We start from the raw sequence: 20,534 nt of genomic DNA, 5'->3' as shown, positions 1-20,534 counted from the left end.
ATTTTCAAATTCAAGAGCATCAAATTAATAGCAGTACAACAAGTAATTGAATCCGTATCTTTATGAATAGCCGAAGAGGAACTGGAACTTATATCTCACTCGAGACTTCCCTTGTTTCTACATAATGATATTGATATTACTTCAATGTACATAAGTAAAACCCATATTGCACACTAACGTTGTAACATTATATTTCACGTAGCGCCACGCATTATTTTACCTATGTTGAAACATTTGGGCAACTCTTCTTGCATTAACAATTCGTACCATAGCAAGTTTGTCAAAACATAAAATAAAAAATAAGAAACCAATCGAAATCCGAATGGTTGAGTATTAAGTTTCTTAACGTATGCGCGGCACCCTGGTTTTAGAGTAGACGTTCATTGATTCACGCGCGGTGTAGATATCATACATAGCAGTCGTTCAGTATTCTGAATCTTTTACTTGGTATTCGGACTTCCACGTTCCCCAGAGGGCGATACCGTCGCGCATTCTGATTGGCTGTTGATATTTCTGTGCTCTTGTTGTTTACATTTCAAAACGGGACTTTTTATCACAAACTTCGGCGATTTCATTCTCATATTAATTTTCAACGATATTTCATTAATTTCGTAAATTTCGTGGTTTTTTTTTTAGTGTTTTTGATTAATATATGACTTCTAGTATCGTTATATGTTGTGAATAATGAATATTACCTCGAGTTACAGTGTTTTAGTGAGCTTAGAAGGATGAAACAAAGTTGCACGATTAAATGAATTTAAAGTTCTTTGCAAGTGTTATTTTAATTCACCACAACATTTACTCGATAGCACGATCGCAAAGCAATTCTCTATACGTAAATTTAGTTTTATTCAATGTGAAATAATGGAAATATAACATCGAATTTGAAATCGCCGAAGTTTGTGATATAAAGTCCCGTTTTGATAAGCACCTAAGAGCACAGAATATCACTGACCAATCACGTACCACGAATGCTAGCGCCCTCTGGGGAACGTGGAAGTCCGAATTGGGCTTTTCTACAATCCGCGGGTTGCATACTCTCTGCCTGATTCTTATCACTCTGGGAGGCAAAACATTCCTCCGTGCTATTAAAAATACACGGATTTCGAAGTTTTTATGTATAAAGTCCAACTTTTTCGATTGTTCGCGGATGCTGGTGAACTTGAATGTGGTCTCAAAGTAAAGACAATGAAATTCCCTATCGATTGATGTATAATTTTCATCATTTCGCGCACAAATAACGGTTTTATGAATACTTTTATCCACCGTTTCTTCGTAATTTCAACTTTAAACTAAAAATACTCGAAATTTTGATCGAACACATGGGTATTTTATTATTGCAAAATGTTCGTAATTTCATTCTCTTTAAAATGGGTGCTTACCCAAAGCTCTACCTTTTACCGTTCGAAAGTTTTCAAAGTTTAAAGTTGCGGAAACAAGCTGCAAGCGGTAAGTATTGAACTTTGAACTAAAAATACTCGACATTTTGATCGAACACATAGGTATTTTATTAATGCAAAATGTTCGTTATTTTATTCTCTTTAAAATGGTTCTTCACTCAAAGCTGTAGCTTTTACCGTTCAAAAGATCTCGTAGTTTAAAGTTGCGGAAAGTGGTTAGTGATCAACAGTTCAACACTAACGGCCATGTAATGGCGGACGGACTAATCATACTGAATTAACCACTTTCCGCAACTTTGAACTACGAGATCTTTTGAACGGTAAAAGCTACAGCTTTGAGTGAAGAACCATTTTAAAGAGAATAAAATAACGAACATTTTGCATTAATAAAATACCTATGTGTTCGATCAAAATGTCGAGTATTTTTAGTTCAAAGTTCAATACTTACCGCTTGCAGCTTGTTTCCGCAACTTTAAACTTCGAAAACTTTCGAACGGTAAAAGGTAGAGCTTTGGGTAAGCACCCATTTTAAAGAGGATGAAATTACGAACATTTTGCAATAGTAAAATACCTATGTGTTCGATCAAAATTTCGAGTATTTTTAGTTTAAAGTTGAAATTACGAAGAAACGGTGGATAAAAGTATTCATAAAACCGTTATTTGTACGCGAAATGATGAAAATTATACATCAATCGATAGGGAATTTCATTATCTTTAATTTGAGACCACATTCAAGTTCACCAGCATCCGCGAACAATCGAAAAAGTTGGACTTTTTACATAAAAACTTCGAAATCCGTGTATTTTTAATAGCACAGAGGAATGTTTTGCCTCCGAATCAGGCAGAGAGTATGCAACCCGCGGATTGTAGAAAAGCCCATGCTTTTCCGTAAAAACCCGCTGATCACTTGTTATCTTCAATTTTTAATGTTCAGTTGCAGTTTTAGAAATAGTAATGAAATATGGCATCAATCGCCAAACGAACTATTTACGTGGGTAAGTTGAACGTTGTTTTTGTTACCTGTTTTTATTTTCAAAAGCATTGTACCGGCGAAATTTCCATTGTTGATTTCTAATTCTGACTCTGATTTACAGGTGGTTTAGCCGACGAAGTCGATGAAAAAGTATTGAATAACGTTTTCTTACCATTTGGTGATATATTGGACGTACAAATACCCTTGGATTACGAAACTGAAAAACATCGTGGATTTGCTTTCATCGAGTTTGAAGCCGCCGAAGATGCAGCAGCAGCGATTGATAACATGGTACTTTTTTTACCTTCACATCCTTCACATAATAGTTCTATTCGAAGTGTTTTTATTAATTTCTCTTCATTTATGCGTAGAATGAATCCGAACTATTTGGACGTACAATTAGAGTTAACTTGGCTAAACCACAGAAAGTCAAAGAAGGTTCAACGAAAGCAGTATGGGCTGACGATACTTGGCTTCAGAAATACGCCGGAAAAACTGAAGACGAACTCAAAGCTCAAACTGTAAGAGTGTTGTATGCTCTATTGCACGTTTGTTTTTTGCTATTGCTTTAAGTACATACTTACCAAGATTGATTTATTCATACAGGAAAGCGAAAGCGATAGTACTGCGCCGAAAATCAAAAATCCTCAAGTTTACTTCGATGTTAAGGTTGGAAATAAAGAACTTGGCAGAATAACGATGATGTTGAGGAACGATATTGTTCCAAAGACCGCTGAAAATTTCAGATGTTTGTGTACTCACGAAAAAGGTTTCGGATACCAAGGCAGTATTTTTCATCGAATTATACCAGAATTCGTACGTTAATTTTGAGTAAATTTTCATACAATCGATTTGAAAATGAAATCATGTTGTGTGAATTCGTGGCTTATTTCTTGTACAGATGTGCCAAGGTGGAGATTTTACCAATCATAATGGTACCGGTGGAAGATCGATTTATGGTAGAAAATTCAACGATGAAAATTTCGACTTGAAACACACCGGACCTGGAGTCTTATCTATGGCTAATTCGGGACCTAATACTAATGGATCTCAGTTTTTTATTTGTACCGGTCGCACGGAATGGTATTTATTTTCGTTCGAAGTCTTAATTCAGTCAGTTTTTTTTTCATTTCATTATTTTTGTTTCATGTTTATAGGTTGGATGGAAAACACGTTGTTTTTGGACACGTTCTCAGCGGAATGGATGTTGTTAGAAAAGTAGAAGTGAGTATACCTCAATGCTTTTTTTAATTTATTCTCGAATTTTCGATTATTAATGTTATTTTTTTGTCGTAGAAATATGGATCAAAAACCGGCAAACCTTTGGATAAAGTTTATATTGCATCGTGTGGCGAACTCGTTTGAGCGAAGGATACTTACCGGTACGTGTATATACGCAAAATGACAATTAAAAATATTTTATTGAAAATAAATTAAAAAGGGTAACATGTTACGTAATTAGAAATAATTGATTCCACAGAAAGAAATGTTCAAAAATGGTCACTAGGAATCATCTACGAGATAATCACTAATCAGCCTTCATCTTCTTCGCCCATTGGTTCGACGTGGAATGGAAACTAGTCATTCTGTAGAATAAAGTGAATATAAGTAATGGAGATAGATTTAAGAATCGTAGAACTCTTCTTCCCTCGTGTGGCTATAAAATCAATCAATGGTCAAAAAACTTGACCATATTCTTATAAAATTGGAAAATAATTTCCAAATGTGATTGAAAGTCTTGGAAATCTGAACTCATCATTATAAAAATAAACATTTTCTACGAATTTGAATACGTATCACTTTTTTTTCTCACTCCTCTTTACCCCCTCCCGAAAATTTGGACGATCACGAATTTTGAGCCAAGGTCATCCCCATTGAACCCCCTTCAATCCAATGCCAAAACAAACACCCAATCCAGGAATGATGATAGACTGTAATACATAGCTTTATTTTTCTTGATAGGTATGACATTGATTTCCTAGCCTTATTTTTTCTTTGTTATCGGGAAAATCAGATCAAGTAATTTTAAAACATTAACATTATTTCAACAATTCTCGTGAAATTATAATTTTTCTATGGTTGTTTTCTGAACCAATCCCTTGAGCGATATTATGATTTTTAAAAATAATCATCAACTTACGTCTACGAGTTGGAGGTTGGGCAAATTTTTTTCATCAGCTTGGTATATTCGTTACAATAGTTGAGCCAGAAACGTCTTTCAAGATCTTTCAAAACCACTTCATAGTGATTTTTTCCTAAAATTGAAGGTAAAAAAAATTCTGCGTAAATACTCGAACAATAAAAATATGAGGTTTGAAGATTTTTAATTGTAAACCGTTGGATGTAAATGAAGTGATGCAAACGTAGGAGGTGCTGAGGCAGAGGAAGTGGTCAATGCAGAGGAGGTCCCTTAGACCGAATATCTGGTTCATATTCACTCTCAGAAAACTCTCCAGGCTGAGGAGACCATCGAGGCATAGGACGCCCATCGGGCTGAGGATGAGGTAAGGGAACGAAACTGAGAACCACTGAGACACAAAAAATAAGGATGGTGATCTGTAAAAACAAAAAATTAATTAACATCAATTAATAGCATGAATGGTTATTATCATTATTTGAAAAAAAAATTCGCCAAACTTCAACACAAAAAATCAATTAGTCGGTCATCCAAAAAATTGCATAATCAACTGTTTTTATGGGAATCGTAGATTTTATCGAATCTCGACTAACTGAAATTAATCAAGTAACTAGTTTAGTAATTTCTTTTAGTTGCGTTTTAGTTATATAGGTAGTCTTGATATCGCCCAATATTAATATATATTTTTTTTCAAAATTACAAACACTGTCAGAAATTAGATAGACGATTACTTGAAATTTGATTTTAATTAAATATCAATCGGTCCTACTCATTCCACTTTTTTAATTTTTTTTTTTTTTTTAATAATTATTCAATTTTTTGGCCGTAAAAGAGGCTCCTGCTGGCTGCTCCATTCCACATTTTTGAAAGGGCTTGCCTCCTTTTATGGGCAGAAGGGGTAGGGGGTTTGATATAAAAAAATTTTTTGGCTTTGTAGAATTCGTCGGTACCTTTTTACAACGACAATACGTTCTATGAAAAAATTGTTTATAAATGTTATAAAATTATGCCATTTCATTTTGAAAATTCATGGAATGTTGGCAGATTTCCCTAAACCAGGGTAAACAATAACCGTAATTTTTCAACGAAAATTTGGCTAAAATTTGGAGAAAAGTAGTGTATTTATTTGTAGGTAAGAGTAAGAATAATTTTTTAAAATAATGAAGTAGGTACCTAATTCAATAAGTACGTTGGTAAATAAGAATCGAGTGGTTTATATGTATCTTACTTTGTGATGTGACATAAATAACACTCTAGTATAGAATGCATGATTAAATTTTTGAACTTACAAGCGTTGCTCTCAGCCTCATTGTCTCAATTACAACAAGTTACAAAGTAAAACTCACAAGATCTAATAATTTCAAAATTATTAGTTTGAATATTATTGCACTGATCACAAACATATGACTTGATTCCAATACTGATTTTAGTCAATCTATAAAATTTTACTTTTAAATTTATCAATTCATCATTCCGTGAATTGAGTACTAAGGGGACGATAACATTGATTAGCAACAAACTTTTCCATGCGGATCATCTTAGATCGAAGTAATCAATTCATCAGTATCAGTACGTGTTTTTTTGGTACCTACTATCGTAAATTGAAATGATGAATTCAATACTGATCTTTTTTATAGCATGAAAATAAATTGAACTCATTCCGAACAGTACGAATTAACCAGCTCCTGCTAGCGAGAGGTTTAGGTATTTATTTATCTTCATGAACTCGATGTGTTGCACTCCTTGTGCCTGGCACATCTTTCAAGATTGTGACACGGCATACGAAAAGGTTACCCCGACTACCCCGGGCAAAAACGTAGTTTTTGAGAAAAACGCGTTTTAAAGTTTTTGAAACGTTTTTTCCATTTTTCAAAAAGTAGATATTTTCATTAGCAATATTTCAACGTATATTGAAAAGAAAACCAAAAAAAATGAAGATTTTTCTTGGAGCTACCTCACTTCAGAGCCATTTTTTACAGGTTAAACGTCAAGATAGCGAACTGGCGATGGTTTTATCGTATTCTACGGTCAATTTTACATAAAAATAGCAAATAAAAAAAATCCATTTTTTTGGTTTTTTTGGTTGCGGTAACCTTTTCGTATGCCGCGTCACAATAAATACAGGTATTGCTACCAATACAATCATATCTTATTCAATTTTCTGTTTGAGAATTATTCTTAATTTGCGCGTTTCATCGAAACTGAAAACGCACTTTTAATATACTAGGTATATCGAAACATGTTTATTAAAATGGAAAATGGATTGCTCTTAATACCTAATTGGATAAATATTGTATTAGGCTATTCAAATGCCCTTATGAATACTGTAATAAAATTACCACAAACTGAAATTAGGTAATCGATACCATGCCTGTCAGTCAATTTTTAGTTTGACGTTGAGGTGGCGCAAACCGAAGAAGTCGTTGAGGCAGGAATTGTCATCAATGCAGAAAACGTGGCCGACTATTGGCAGAGTCCGTTTTCATATAATTACCAAACGGCCATATAGTAGGCACATTCCAAGACGAAGAAGCTATTATAGGGGTAGTTTCCTGAGAATCATCACCATTGCTGAGAACCACTAAAACACAAAAAATCATGAAGGCGATCTGCAAAAAAAAAAAAACACGCACGTACAAAACAAATTAAAGGCTGTAAACTAGCTAGTAATAAAAAAAAATGTAGATATCTTAATCATAATTTATTTCAAAAAAAAAAAAAACGTTCACAGAATTTCATCATAGAATTTGATTTCCATCAGTTAATACTTTTTACTTATTGGGATGCATTGCGAAAAAAAAGTCGATAGATTTCGACTAAATTCAACAGAAACCTTAATTTTGAGTTGAAAATCACTCAGAAAAAATTTCAACTCCAGAGGTGCTCTTGGAGGCGAGATATAGGTTCTTAAAGAGAGGGAATTTTCGAAAAAAATCTTGGTTTTTTCGCTCCAGTCCAGTACCTACCCTAACGGTTTGGAAAAAATTGTCCATGTAAGTATTTGAGATTCTGAGTCGACCTAGGCTATTGCCATCAAATCCCAAGACCACTTTTAAGGTTCTACATGTTGAGCAGTTGAAAATAGGAAAATCGCTCATTTTTGCATTGAAGTGTATTGAAAATTTTTTTCTTCGTAAATATTTCCCATTAATAATACCAAAATATAGAAAGATGTCATTTCTGAAACTGGGGAAATATTTTGGGCCAATTCCCAAAAACTATCAAATTTTCCCAAATTATTATTTATTTTTCTTGATTTTTTTATATTGGTAATAATGATCGAAAAATGAGCACCATTGCGTTTCAGAATATTTCCCCAATTTCGGTAATGGTATCTTTCAACTTTTTGGCATAGTTATCTAGGTACCTACGAAGTATGTATTTGTGATAATTCTAATAAATTTTTTTTCGAGTGATGACAAATAAATTTTATCTTGATGATCTCGAGTGCATTTTTTGTGTTGACTTGAAGTACCTATGTAAATTATTCAGTGATAATTTAGTAACTGTAATAGTAACAAAACAAAGCTGCACACACTGTTACAGATACGAATGCGCAGGTGTCTAGTTTTAAAATTATTAGGTAGGTATCTCTCAAATTATGGTTTCAGTGAAATGAGTAAGTAGTCGAGTTGTTTTTACGTAACAACGGCCTTTTCAACATTGAAAAAATAAGATACCTAAATGTTGAAAAAAAAACAAAGCCACATTATTTCGAGAATTTTAAAAAATGAGAAAAACTAAAGAGGTTTACTAAAGCGAGCACAATAAATTGGAGATAGTCGTTACTTATCTCGAGTACAAACAACTTTTAAAAATAGGTAATAAAATATAAGTATATCTAAAGTGACATAAGACATTAGAATCTGTAATTGAATAATCTGAACTTACAATCAAAATTCTCATCGCTTCAACTACAACAAGTATTACGGAATGGAACTCTCAATAAACCCGACTCGGCCGACTCCAATATTACACCGATACTGTTCAATTAAGTTTACCTAATTCATTTTCTTCATTTTCATATAAAAATATGATCAGCTTCGATTATAGTGCAATTTTTCAGCTAAAATTTTATTACATTGCCCACAAATTATGACTGCGTTAGAATTTCAGTGATTATTAAAGAACTTATAATCAACTCATCATTCAGTAAACTAAGTGCTAAGAGGTGTAGTACGTACTTTATACTATAAAAGCTTTTCGGTATCCGCACAATGTTCTGTATAAATAATCGTATATCGTAATTTCGAGTTAGAAATAGAGATAGCATTGATTAGAGACTAAGTTTTCTACTTAGGTTATCTCAGATCGTTTATAATCAATTCGTCTACAGGTCTACATATTTTTTCGGCACAATCATAAATTGAAATGATGATCACTGCTGATCATTTTTATGCAAATGAAAATAATATTGAACTCATTTGAAACAGTATTATTGTGTAACAAATTTTATTTAAGTTGATCCATCATCTTTCTTCTAAATTTATCCTCATGATCTTGATCTAATGATTGTGTGTTGCATTGCTCGAGTCTGAAACATCTTTTTCAAAATATTTTTTTCATATTTTCAATAGGTATAGTCCACCTATTCACTTTTCTGTTTGAGGAATATGAGTTTGTGTGTTTCATAGAGGAGGCTAGATAGAATAACGTGGTATAAAGTCGCATTTGAAATGTAAAAATTGAATGTTTCAAAAAATGCAAAAAAATACAAGTTCTGAAATTAAAAATAGTGTATGTTTACCTAGTTTAATCTTACATACAAGCGATGAAGAATAAATTTAATTTTAAAATTAATGATATTGATAGGTACAAATTGTTAGGTAATAATGACTTCGCAAAAATTCTTTTTACCCCTACGATCTGAAGGTTAGGCAAATTCATTGTCATAAAGGTTACATGGATTGAACCTAGGTATACATATTTTACATATCCTACTCATATTTATTATTTTTTCTTTTAAAATTAAGGTAACGAAACTGCTGCATACTTGAGCAATAAAAGTACGAGGTTCATAGAATTGTTACCTTTGAATATAAGGGATAAGTAATGAATAAAATATAGTAGTGGCGGTGGATGTGAATGAAGTGGCAGATACAGAAGAGGTGGCTGAGGATTAGGATTTTGTTAACGCATAGGAGGTGGCTTGGTAGGCATTTTCGGGTAATTAATAGTCCATCGAGCCCCTGAAGTCCCAGGAAGCACTCTACGCTTAGGAGGTAAAGGTGCACCTACGCCACCTTTCAGAAATAGATCATCATAACTGAAAACCATTGCGACACAAAAAATAAGTATGACGATCTGCAAAAAAGAAAACAAACAAATAAACTGCAATAGCACGAGTGATTGCGAGTATATAACTTGAAAATATTTTTGCCAATATCGTTATTTGAAAACTGTCATATAATTTCAAAATAAAGAAATAAGAATCTGAATCTGGTGGATAATAAATAAGGTGACGAAAACAGAGGAGGTGGTTGAGGCAGAGGAGGTCGTCAATGCACAGGAGGTCGCTTAGACGGAAGGTTTGGTTCAGGTTCAGGTTCAGGTTCAGAAAAATTTCCAGGGCCATCGAGGCATAGGAGGTGCTTCAGGCATAGGAAGTGCTTCAGGCATAGGAGGACATCGAGGCATTGGATGTACTTCAGGCATGGGAGGACATCGAGGCATAAGAGGTGCTTCAGGAATAGGAGGTACTTTAGGCATAGGAGGTGCTTCAGGCATAGGAGGTGCTTCAGGCATAGGAGGTGCTTCAGGCATAGGAGGTGCTTCAGGCATAGGAGGTGCTTCAGGCATAGGAGGTGCTTCAGGCATAGGAGCTATAGAAGATACATAATTCAGAAACTGATGATCATAACTGAGAACCATCGAGACACAAAACATAAAGATGGCGATCTGTAAAAAAAAATTAAACACTAATAGCATGAATGGCTGTTGAGAATTTTTAAAAATGTACCTATTAATTTTATTTAAAAAGAAATGCTCGTAAAATTTCATTACCTTAATCCATCCAAAGAATTGCATAGGTATCTTTTTTTGAAGTAACAAACACCATTTATACAAATAATATATATTTTTTTAATTTTTTGGTGAAAAGTAGGAAATATTTATTTGCAGTAAAAGCGATTCAATCCAATATTTTTGAAAAGTCCCAACTCCTTTAAGAGCAGTAGGCGGAGGATTTGATGCCAAAAATTCGTATAGACTTTTGCGAAATAGATTACCTACGTATGGGTAGGTTGTTTTAATTACTACATCGCTAAAGTAAAGTGACACATTTTTTTTCATTTTTTAAAACGTGGTTTCATTGGTATCTTTTTACAGCGACCTACTCAATTTTGAAAAAAATTTGATACATGGATGTTGGAAAATTACAAATTTTTTTATTTTAAAAATTGAAAAACTAAAGAAAAGTTGACAGATTTTCTAAAAAAAAATAATAATAATAAAAAAAGATCTGAAACGAGATCTGTAAGAACTTATAGGTACTCGTGGTATACTTATCCATAGTTGAATAATTTGAACTTACGAGCGTATTTCTCATTGCTTCAACTAGATACATACATATAACAGTCAAGTAACAAGGAGTAAAATTCACGAGATTCAATCTCAAAGTGACACAAATTCTGTTCGACTAAATTTTAATTAATTCATTTTTATATAAAAATTACTAGCCTTAATCGTAGTGAAAATTGTCAAGAATGTTGATTAATCATCTGCATATCGTAATGCCATTTCAGAAAGAGGACAAGAGATACGAGTGGCATTGGCTAGAATCACACAAAATTGTCAATTGGGTCATCTTATCTTAGATCTAAATGGGTAATCGATTCGTATGTAGGTGTTTTTTTGACATCGTCGTAAATTGAAATTAGGATCAGTGATGATCATTTTTATAGTATGAAAATAAGTTAAACTCATTTGAAGAGTAAAACTGATCCGTTAACTTGGTTCTGTTCGCCTACGGTTAGGCAAATTCATCATCGTGAACTTGATGTGGGTTGCGTTGCTTGAGCCTAAAACGTCTATCAATAATATTTTTTCATGTTTGTGATTTTTTTTGTTTGAGAAATCTTGATCAGCCCATTATGAGGGGATAGAGATTCCCGATTCTACACAGTTATATATGATAAGTGTTAAAATATACCTATACGTAGGTAATTGGCACAATGAATGACTTTGTAAAAAGAGATTTCGGATTTCGGATCATTTTTGTGAATATTTATTTGATAAAAATTAATGGTCAAATATTCAAAAATAATTATGTACTTTGATTTTACGTTATTTTTGCTCTATTTTGAAATGGTTTATTTTAATAAAAAATAATATTAAATTCAATTAGGTAATCAACATAAGTAAATACATAATTTTCCAGTCAATGTTTTAATTTTTTTTTTAACGAAAACTATGGATACATTTTCATGAGACTACTCCGTTGCATTTGATTCAAAGCTTATTTTTCTTTTTATTATATTATTAATAAATAAAATAGTTGATTACATTTTCATTTAATAATTGAATTTTAATAGAAATTTTTTTTTAAATACCTATGTATTTTTTATGTATTTAATCAAATTTATATAAGTAGATATTAATTTTTAAAGAAAATTAAGGTTTGAAAAAAAATTAAAATTCAAAGATTTGCTTCAAGCCTCAAGGGGTCCATTTTCTTGTTTGCCAAAATACATTTCGAGAATAGACACACTTTTAAAAAACAATTTGAATCAATTTTCTTTCCAATTGTTTCAGGATTGAAATGTTTGTTTTTGAAAATGTGGATTGTATGGGTGTTTTTTGAACAAAAGCTTCAAAATTTGTGATAAAAGCCTATATTTTGATTAGCAATGAAGAATAAATTTCATTTCAAAATTTATAATTTAATCGTTGTTCTTGTAAAATTGAAATTTTCCTCGTTTTGGACAACGACAGTTTTTTAAACGGGCACTCCTAAGAGCCCGAGGTTAGGCAACTTTGTCCTCATAAACTTCATGTGTACCTCCTTATAACTTTATAAGTGTTGAGTGTTTTTCAAGTTCCTCTATCTACATTCTACATAATAATATGTTTAAACACCACCTTTGTTATTAGTTATTAAGTTTATTATTTATTTATTTTTCTTTAAATTAACATAATATATGTACTTATGTAATAAAACTAAAAGAATGGGATTTAAAGCCAGAATAGGTGAATGTGAATTAAATAAAATTGGCAAAAGAGAGGGGGTTGCTGAAGCAGAGAAGGGCATCAGTGCAGTTTATGCGTAGTCCCATAGGCGTCCTCATCAATAAACCATGGAGGCAAGTCAGTGGCACTTTCAGGATGAGGAAGCCCATTAGGACGCCCTGTAGGCACATCAGGTATAGGTATACTGTAACAGAGAACCACGAAGACGCAAAAAATAAGGATGGCGATCTGCAAAAAAAGAAACAAAAAACAAAATAATGCCATGACGAATAATTGCTATAGTAAGTAATTTATGAAAATATTGATGTCAGTAATTCAATAGTTACATATGTATTTACAATGAATAGCAGTGATAGCTTGTGACAATTTTTTTGCTAAATTACTGGTAAGCAAAATTTTAATGAAGGTAATTTCCTATAGTGAATTACTGGTCATTTTTTGGTGAACATGCAACTGGACTACATTTTTTCAGTAAATTACCGGTCGTTCATTTACTGGTAAATTGTCGACCATTTTTCGGTAAATTACAGGTGATTTTTTTGGTAAATTACCGGACATTTTTTGGTGAATTACCGGTCATTTTTCGGTCATTTTTCAGTACCTACTTTTTTAGTAAATTACCAGTACCTACTTTTTCGGTAAATTACCAGTAATTTCTCGATAAATTCCAATCGTATTTGCACGCTTTGGCATTAATGATAATCTTTTGGAGAATTTTAATCCTATAATTAGGTAGATAAAAGTTAAAGTGGGCTCGAGTGGGCTGTATCTTATATGAGATGTGACACAAGACACAAGTAGGTAATAACTTATGAATTTATAATAAATCAAATAAGCTGAACTTACAAGCAAAGTTCCCATTGCTTCAACCACTACAAGTATTACGGAATAAAATTCGCTAGACCCGGCTTCAATATTACACTGATACTGTTCAAACAAGTTCACCTAATTCATTTACTTATGAAAATTAAAAATTATCAGCTTCGATTATAGTGCTCAGATTGGATCTTATTGCACTGATCACAGACTTTGCTTGGACACAAATTTCAGTGATTTTTACAGAACCCGAGCAACATCATCATTCAGTGAACTGACTACCAAGGGGTGTACGAACAAACATACCATGCTTTGGAGAGTTCGGTATCCATACAATTTTAATTAATTACTTATCTAAATATCGTAATCACATGTTAAAAAGATATAGTATTGATTAGAAACAAAATTCTCCATTTAGGTTATCTTAGATCAAAATTGGTATATATATATATTTTTTAAATAGGCAGGAATAAGATATTTTCTACTCCATGTTATTATACATATCAATAGCTACCTATCCTATTCAATTTTCTGTTTGAGAAATAAATGTATGTAGATTTGGATATTTCCTCGAAACTGAAAACGCACTTGTTATGTAGATAGATACTATTTTGAAATGTTTATTGAATCAGGAAAATGGATTACTCTTTACACGAAAAAAAAACAACGATTATAGCCATACATAAATTAGAATAATACAATACTGTAATAAAATCACCATCACTTGAAATCAGGTGACCGATACGCCGATACCATATCTCTAAGTCAATTTTCAGTTTCACGTGATGTATGTACCTACCTAAATGAGGTCTAAAAACTTATGAGGTTACTGAGGCACGGAAGGTTGTCAATGCAAAAGATTTGGCGGTCTATTATCAAAATCCGTCTTCATTTTAATACGCCTCTTTATACGAAATACAACCGAAGTTCTAGTTATAGGGTCAGATTGAAGAGATGCATGACCATAATTGAGAACCACCGAGAGACAAAAAATAATGATAGTGATCTGCAAAAAAGAAACACACACAAAACAAATGAAACGCTCTTATTTACTAACTTAATTTAAAAACCACAACTTAGTAATTCTAGTAATTCAATAATCACCGATAGGAAAATTGATGAAATTGCTACGAGTAATTTTTTCAATGCTTTTTTTTTAAAATTTATCTACTAGTGATATTTTTTACGTGGCGTTAATACCGTAACATATTTGGAAAAAACGTTCGCGAAATTCTAACATTAAAAAAAAAACGGTTAAAAGATGCCTAAGCCATATAAGAAATCGGATATAGATGAAGGTTTTTATTCGATTTCCATCAGTTACTTTTTAGTTAGGTACATATAAGTAGTCTTGAAATGGTCCAATATCAATTTAAATTCTGTTGAAAATTACGTACCTATACTTAGAGCAGTAAATTACAAACACTCTGTCAAAAATTAAGTAGACAACTCTAGGCACTATACCCAACTGCTCGGAATTTCAATTTTTTTTCTAATTTCAATTTCACAAACTGAAGTGAGTGTAAAAAAAATCATTGCACTGTTTTACACTGTCCTGTTTAATACTGAAAAAATAATATCTATAACCATTTTGAAAATTAAAAGAATAAAGATAAAGCTGATAGATTCTCCAACTAAGAGAGTTGGAGATGAATCGTTATTTACTTAGGATCAAATTTTTAAAATGATAAAATATGTAGGTAGGTAGTTACTTAATCGATACCTAATTAAGTAATTTGAACTCACAAGCGAAGTTTTCATTTCCTCAACTACAACAAGTAATTAATACGGAATAAAATTCGCAAGATCCAACTCGTACATTGCACTGGTACTGTTCAATCAGGTTTACCTAATTTAATTCCTCATGAAAATGATCGGCTCTAATTATAGTGCTCAATTAGAATCTTATTACACTGATCAAGGAGTTATGCCAGGATATTAATTTCAAACCCAATAAACTCGTTATACGTACAGGGTGCGCAGAAATATTGAGTAGATAAGATACTCCAAAAAAGTTTTTTTCTTAATGTTTCAGATCAATGCTGATAATTTTTATTGAATACTAATAATTAAACGGTGATTTGGACAGTAAATCCCGTTCAAGTTGGTTCATCCACTTGCTTCTGCAAACCAGAGATTAGGCAAATTTATACTCATGAACTAGATGTGTGTTGCATTGCTTGAGCCTGAAACGTCTTTGAAAACCTAAGATACCTAAAATTGAAGTGCAAGGCCATTCCATTATTTTGAACATTTAAGAAATTAGGAAAAGATGACACTTTTACACAATTGAGCGAATGATGTGTGTTGCATCAGTTGCATTACTTGAGCCTGAAACCATGAAACGTTTTTCAAATTGATTATAGTGATGATTTCTCATGTTATCAATCAAAATTCAAAAATCTTGATTTGTGTGTTTCATCGAAATTGAAAGACTCACTTCATCACTTGTTATTTATCTACATACATACTTAGTGATTAGTACTATTTTGAAACATTTGAGTCGGGAATATATTGATTGACTCAATTCATAAACTTGAAACCTGAATTGGAAAAACACCTATCCAATGGAATTTTTCTGGGAAATTTCAATTTGAAGTACAAAAATAGGTTTCTTAGACCTACAATGGTAGTATTATTCATCTAAATTTCAAACAGGGGGTACCTATCTTATCTACAAAATATCATACAGGGTGTTCAAGAATGATGGGATTTAATGTGATTTGGTAAGCCTAGGGAAAAAAATTTCCCTGAGGGTTTGGTTGGGTTATTGTTTCAAATGAAATGCAAAACAAAAGTTTCTCTCGTGTTTTATTTAAAATACCTATCACTTAAATGCTCATTTTTTCAATGATTATTCTATTACCTATTCAATTTTCAAGCAGGGAATTTTCTCGATTTGTCGATAAAATCGAAGTCTCTTATTTTTGGGCACACATGTACTTTGATTGAAAAGTTTGTCCTGCGATAAAATTTAATTTCTTAAAATAATGGAGGTATCGGAGGCACGTGAAGATAGCTTTTTAATTACGAATTTCTATCAAATTTACAAAATTGATAAGTTGGTACCTACTTGTCTTAATCTTAATAACTTTTCGGTGCATAATAACCCGTAAACATGATCATACGAAAGAATGATGATACCAACGTAGAGTTTCGTGGTTGATGCTTTTTGCTTAATTTTTTCTTCAACCAATGCGCTTAGTTCAAAATATTACAGAAGGTGACCCATTACACTTATTATTTAACATCATGCATAATAAATAGGTATAAATTTTCTCTCTGGAACTGGAAGTGCTGTTTTGTGCTAAAATTAGTAATTTCGCACATGAAAATAATGAATGGATATGTTACTAATACCAAGTACAGATTATAATTTATGTAAGTAAGTACCTAGTTACCTACAACTAACGTGGTTTTCCAGCTTCTTCGACACTCAGCTCAGACCCCAAAGGCTCCTGGATTCTCAACAGCTCGACCATCAGAAGGTATTATTTCAAGTATAGGTGTTATAATATGTAGTGTTCGCTGTTGCTTAAGGTGTTTTTTTTTTGTTACAGTTACCTACTTAATTAATTATGAGGTATTTATGTACCTAATCATTTCAATTATTGATTGAAAATGAAATGAAAAACCTACGGAAAATATTGACACTATGGTTACTCTGGCATATCCGAAGCGTCATCCTTCTGCTACACGAATCTCCAAGTTTCTTAGAGCTAACGAAGGATCCTGGATTCGTAGATAAAACAATGTTATTAGAGACGGTGTTCCAGCACCTGAACTGCAACTATCATTTGCTGACATACCCTTCGAAATTCGGCAAAACCAGTAATTTAAAAATGATTCAAAGTTTCGTCGAATTGAAAGCGGATAAATGCGCACACATAAAAAAGAAATGGAATACTACGAGTTACAAGGTATTCACTAATAAATCATTAGGACTGAGAATTTCCCAGCATCGTCATCTTATACGAAAGCATCTAGCAGAGTATCCGGTCATCTACATCACATTCAGAAACATTATTCGTCCCACGTTCGAGGAAACTATTCAAAAATTGAGTGACAAAATCAGAGAATGTTATGAAAAATACCATTGGTTGTACGAGGTATTGAAGAACGACAGTTTACAAGAAACCAGCGACGAATGGGGGTATCTTTTACGGGGCCAGATCGAATTCTGGAATAGAACCTATGTAAATAGGTGTCGAGCTGTTGATTTGCAGAATAGTTTGTTCGCTTTGTCTAAAATTCTCTGTTATTATTTGGATAAGAAAATTTTCGTTTTAATCGACGATTACGATGCTCCGTTGATCGAGGCGATATCATCGAACGAAAAGATCTCCTATCATGTGTTCCTTATTCAAGATTACGTTAATGGTATAATACAGAAATTATTCAAACCATCGTGTTTGGATCAATACATAGAATACGGATTCGTTACAGGAACTACGAGTTATATTGTATCGTCTTCGTTGACCAAAATTCAGAGCATACGTCACTATCGTTTCCTCGACGATCATATTTTTACACCTTTTTTCGGTTTTAACGAGCAAGAAATTCGTAATTTGCAGCAACGTCATCGTCATCAACAAGTTGAAATGGAGCATAATAATACCCTGATGGGTATTTTTTCAGGATATCAAATACATAACACGTCGATAAAAATATACAATCCGTATTTGTGCTCAAAATATTTCAACGAATGTTCGAAGAATCGTTCGGAAATGACGGAATTATCGTCTGATGTCATCGAGAAAGGCTTTCTTACAAATCTTATACAAAGTCCGAGACTAAAAGAATGCCTATTACAACTTTCAAATTCGAGTTTAATCCAATTCAAACTTTTAACTCATATTAGCGTAGACGATTTTCGAAAATTTTACAAAGTTGGATGTGAAACTGGAATTAAGGACGAGTTTGACTTCGATATATTTTATTCGTTGCTTTACGAGATTGGATACCTGAGTTATACTGATCAAGAAGGAGTGTTCAGTAAACCTAAAGAAATTGCCAATGTTTTCGCAGATTAATGGGACCTATTTTAAGAATCGTTTTATAATATTAGAATTATTTTCTATTTTGATTAGTTTTATTTTTTTCTCGCAAAAAATGACCCTCATTTCATTATGGTTTTTATTCTAAACTGGATAGTTAAAAGAGGAAATTTCAATAATCATAATTTTTCGCTTATAATTACGATGATATCAGAATAAAGATCAGACTTACGTATATGAACTATAATCGCATGTATTTTCAATTCATTAATCAATAATGTCGAAAGAATACAATTGAAAAAAAAATCATTAAAACAGAACTGAAATGTTTTCATAACAAATTAAAATTATCACCTATTCTTCTTTCGACTGCTGCTCTTTGTCTTTCTCAGCCTGAATCAGTAAATTTTCTAGGATAGAATTGATCATCTGGGTATCACTCATTTCAGTATCAACAAAACTCTGTAATAAAGATCAGGTTGAAGTATGAGACAAAAAATTGGGCAAATGTATAGCTTTAAATTATTGTACTAAATACGTACTTTGATATACTTCAATTTATCTTCAGGATTCACATCTAGAGTTTTAAATTTACAATCTGGATGGATTAAAGTGTACAGCTGAATGGTACGTACAGCATCATCAAATCTAAAACAAAAAATCGGTCAATATTGCATACAGCCTTAGTTGACAACAAATCATTAAACAACAAAATCTTACTTATTCGTTTCTATATTTTCTTTCAATAAATTATTCAGGTTTTTACTCAAACACAAGTAGAAAACAAAGGGACCATAATGCCTAGTCGATCTTAAGAGGTCATAGGTCTGTTTATCATTAATTCTTTCATAAGTTCCGAATACGACTTCGTGGTATTCTGGATCATCTGGTTCAAATTGAACGCAAGCTCGGTCCAAAATGAATAAGAATTCGCGTCTTTCCCACAAGTGCTGAAAAATATAACAAAGTTCATGTTCAAGAATTTGATTAAATATTTCGAGAATTTTGCTTCAAAAATATGATAACGTACTTCTAGATTTTCTTTTTGGAACATACGAGGGTGTTTATATTCACGTCCTGGTTTAGGAAAAAATAGCTGGTTCATGCGGTGTTTTTCGAATGAGTTAGCTTTCCTGAGGATACCATTCGGTTCTCTAACGACGACTAATCTTTTCTGAAAAATTGAAATCAATATTAGATTATGATCCGTAACAGTTTAGATATTAAGGGTAACAGTAGACCTTACCCTATCCGTGACATTATAAGTGATATCAGTGAACACAAATTTAGATTTGGACAATCCAACGATCTCTGGAGTGTATTCTAAAATTTCGGTCTCAGTTTCATTGATTGGAATAAGCGGAGGCATTTGTAACTTCGCCAATGATTTCTTGATCGCATCTTTCTGACACTGTTTCGAATCAACATGAAAATTAATCCAGTATACGTATCGTGTTGAAAAACAGCGTAGCACACTGACTAGAGGGCATAACTTACTTTTTCAAGCATTTCAGTGGTCATAAACTTATACAATGGATCTTTAAGAGGACCCGGTAATGTCCTGAACTGGTTCACTTTCTCTAAATCCAGACCAGTTATTTTCTTCATCAATGTTTGCGCTGGTCTTGAAAAAAATACTTTTGAAGATTTTTCATCGATCGCGGCTACAATTCGAATAAAAACTCAATTATCTACAACGCCGGTAACTAAATTAAGATTAAATACGTGCGACAGTACTCACCTTGTGCAGACGTTTGATGCTTAGATGAAAGGCTGAAGGAACATTTCGTCGTCAAACGAGTTAAAATTGAAGTTTCAGTATTCAATAGCGATTTTTTGAGTAAATTACGCTGACATATTTGAGAAGAGAACATTTCTACAGATTATGAAGAACTGCTTGAATATCATAAAAGAAAGCACTAATTTAGATTTGTTTCATTGTTTCTTCAAGTTCGATGAATAGTTACTCGATCACTAGACATAGAACGGTCGATTAAAGATTTTTAGACAAAATAATTGAAGTA

At 32.5% G+C, this 20,534-nt stretch overlaps 3 protein-coding genes and 2 long non-coding RNA genes across 11 annotated transcripts in view; 2 read left to right on the top strand and 3 right to left on the bottom strand.

Moving 5' to 3' along the window:
• The window catches only part of cyp33 (cyclophilin-33), a 35,362-nt gene extending 31,607 nt beyond the window's left edge, over positions 1 to 3,755 (top strand). Inside the window, exons 2-8 of the mRNA XM_065365899.1 lie at positions 2,335 to 2,395; positions 2,495 to 2,664; positions 2,745 to 2,894; positions 2,980 to 3,189; positions 3,275 to 3,456; positions 3,531 to 3,597; positions 3,670 to 3,755. Of these exons, the coding sequence (XP_065221971.1) occupies positions 2,362 to 2,395; positions 2,495 to 2,664; positions 2,745 to 2,894; positions 2,980 to 3,189; positions 3,275 to 3,456; positions 3,531 to 3,597; positions 3,670 to 3,738 (882 nt within the window). The 5' untranslated portion in view covers positions 2,335 to 2,361 and the 3' untranslated portion in view covers positions 3,739 to 3,755. The remainder of the gene's footprint in view (positions 1 to 2,334; positions 2,396 to 2,494; positions 2,665 to 2,744; positions 2,895 to 2,979; positions 3,190 to 3,274; positions 3,457 to 3,530; positions 3,598 to 3,669) is intronic.
• A 20-nt stretch (positions 3,756 to 3,775) lies between these two features.
• Positions 3,776 to 8,715, bottom strand: LOC135846676 (uncharacterized). 5 transcript variants are annotated; one of them, XR_010559000.1, is made up of 5 exons: positions 8,402 to 8,715; positions 6,877 to 7,119; positions 4,709 to 4,929; positions 4,514 to 4,628; positions 3,776 to 3,959 (listed from the first exon to the last, which is right to left on the bottom strand). It is a non-coding gene; the product is annotated as an uncharacterized LOC135846676 (long non-coding RNA). The 5 variants fall into 5 exon arrangements; XR_010559002.1 differs by having other exon boundaries at positions 6,882 to 7,119; XR_010559003.1 differs by having other exon boundaries at positions 6,850 to 7,091; positions 8,512 to 8,715.
• A 648-nt stretch (positions 8,716 to 9,363) lies between these two features.
• LOC135846678 (uncharacterized) lies at positions 9,364 to 15,422 on the bottom strand. 2 transcript variants are annotated; one of them, XR_010559005.1, is made up of 6 exons: positions 15,260 to 15,422; positions 14,911 to 15,078; positions 14,313 to 14,519; positions 13,544 to 14,159; positions 11,043 to 12,925; positions 9,364 to 9,814 (listed from the first exon to the last, which is right to left on the bottom strand). It is a non-coding gene; the product is annotated as an uncharacterized LOC135846678 (long non-coding RNA). The 2 variants fall into 2 exon arrangements; XR_010559004.1 differs by lacking the exon at positions 14,911 to 15,078 and having other exon boundaries at positions 9,369 to 9,814; positions 15,260 to 15,421.
• A 501-nt stretch (positions 15,423 to 15,923) lies between these two features.
• On the top strand, positions 15,924 to 18,757 carry LOC135846652 (uncharacterized). 2 transcript variants are annotated; one of them, XM_065365878.1, is made up of 3 exons: positions 15,924 to 16,736; positions 16,938 to 17,001; positions 17,074 to 18,757. In XM_065365878.1, exon 3 carries the CDS (start codon positions 17,140 to 17,142, stop codon positions 18,544 to 18,546), a length of 1,407 nt encoding a protein of 468 aa, XP_065221950.1. In that variant the 5' UTR covers positions 15,924 to 16,736; positions 16,938 to 17,001; positions 17,074 to 17,139; the 3' UTR covers positions 18,547 to 18,757. The 2 variants fall into 2 exon arrangements, with proteins under 2 accessions (XP_065221950.1, XP_065221949.1); XM_065365877.1 differs by having other exon boundaries at positions 15,924 to 16,780.
• mRpS22 (mitochondrial ribosomal protein S22) lies at positions 18,746 to 20,386 on the bottom strand. The gene is made up of 7 exons (XM_065365897.1): positions 20,252 to 20,386; positions 20,008 to 20,174; positions 19,757 to 19,921; positions 19,541 to 19,684; positions 19,231 to 19,460; positions 19,053 to 19,158; positions 18,746 to 18,972 (listed from the first exon to the last, which is right to left on the bottom strand). The coding sequence occupies exons 1-7, from the start codon at positions 20,382 to 20,384 to the stop codon at positions 18,865 to 18,867; spliced, it is 1,053 nt and encodes a 350-aa protein (XP_065221969.1). The 5' UTR covers positions 20,385 to 20,386; the 3' UTR covers positions 18,746 to 18,864.
• Between the last annotated feature and the right edge of the window lie 148 nt (positions 20,387 to 20,534).

Source organism: Planococcus citri, chromosome 5 (genome assembly GCF_950023065.1).
Source record: "Planococcus citri chromosome 5, ihPlaCitr1.1, whole genome shotgun sequence".
In the NCBI taxonomy this organism is placed as follows: domain Eukaryota; kingdom Metazoa; phylum Arthropoda; class Insecta; order Hemiptera; family Pseudococcidae; genus Planococcus; species Planococcus citri.
Note: the sequence above shows the minus strand (reverse complement) of the source record. Positions and strands in the feature narration are given on the sequence as shown.

Bases quoted from the DNA above. Each gene is read 5' to 3' on its own strand.
- LOC135846652 (XM_065365878.1), top strand. From the start codon at position 17,140: ATGAAAAACCTACGGAAAATATTGACACTATGGTTACTCTGGCATATC.
- mRpS22 (XM_065365897.1), bottom strand. From the start codon at position 20,384: ATGTTCTCTTCTCAAATATGTCAGCGTAATTTACTCAAAAAATCGCTA. The intron at 20,175-20,251 runs GTGAGTACTGTC...TTCGAATTGTAG, and splicing joins GCATCAAACGTCTGCACAAG to CCGCGATCGATGAAAAATCT. The intron at 19,685-19,756 runs GTAAGGTCTACT...TCAATTTTTCAG, and splicing joins CTTATAATGTCACGGATAGG to AAAAGATTAGTCGTCGTTAG.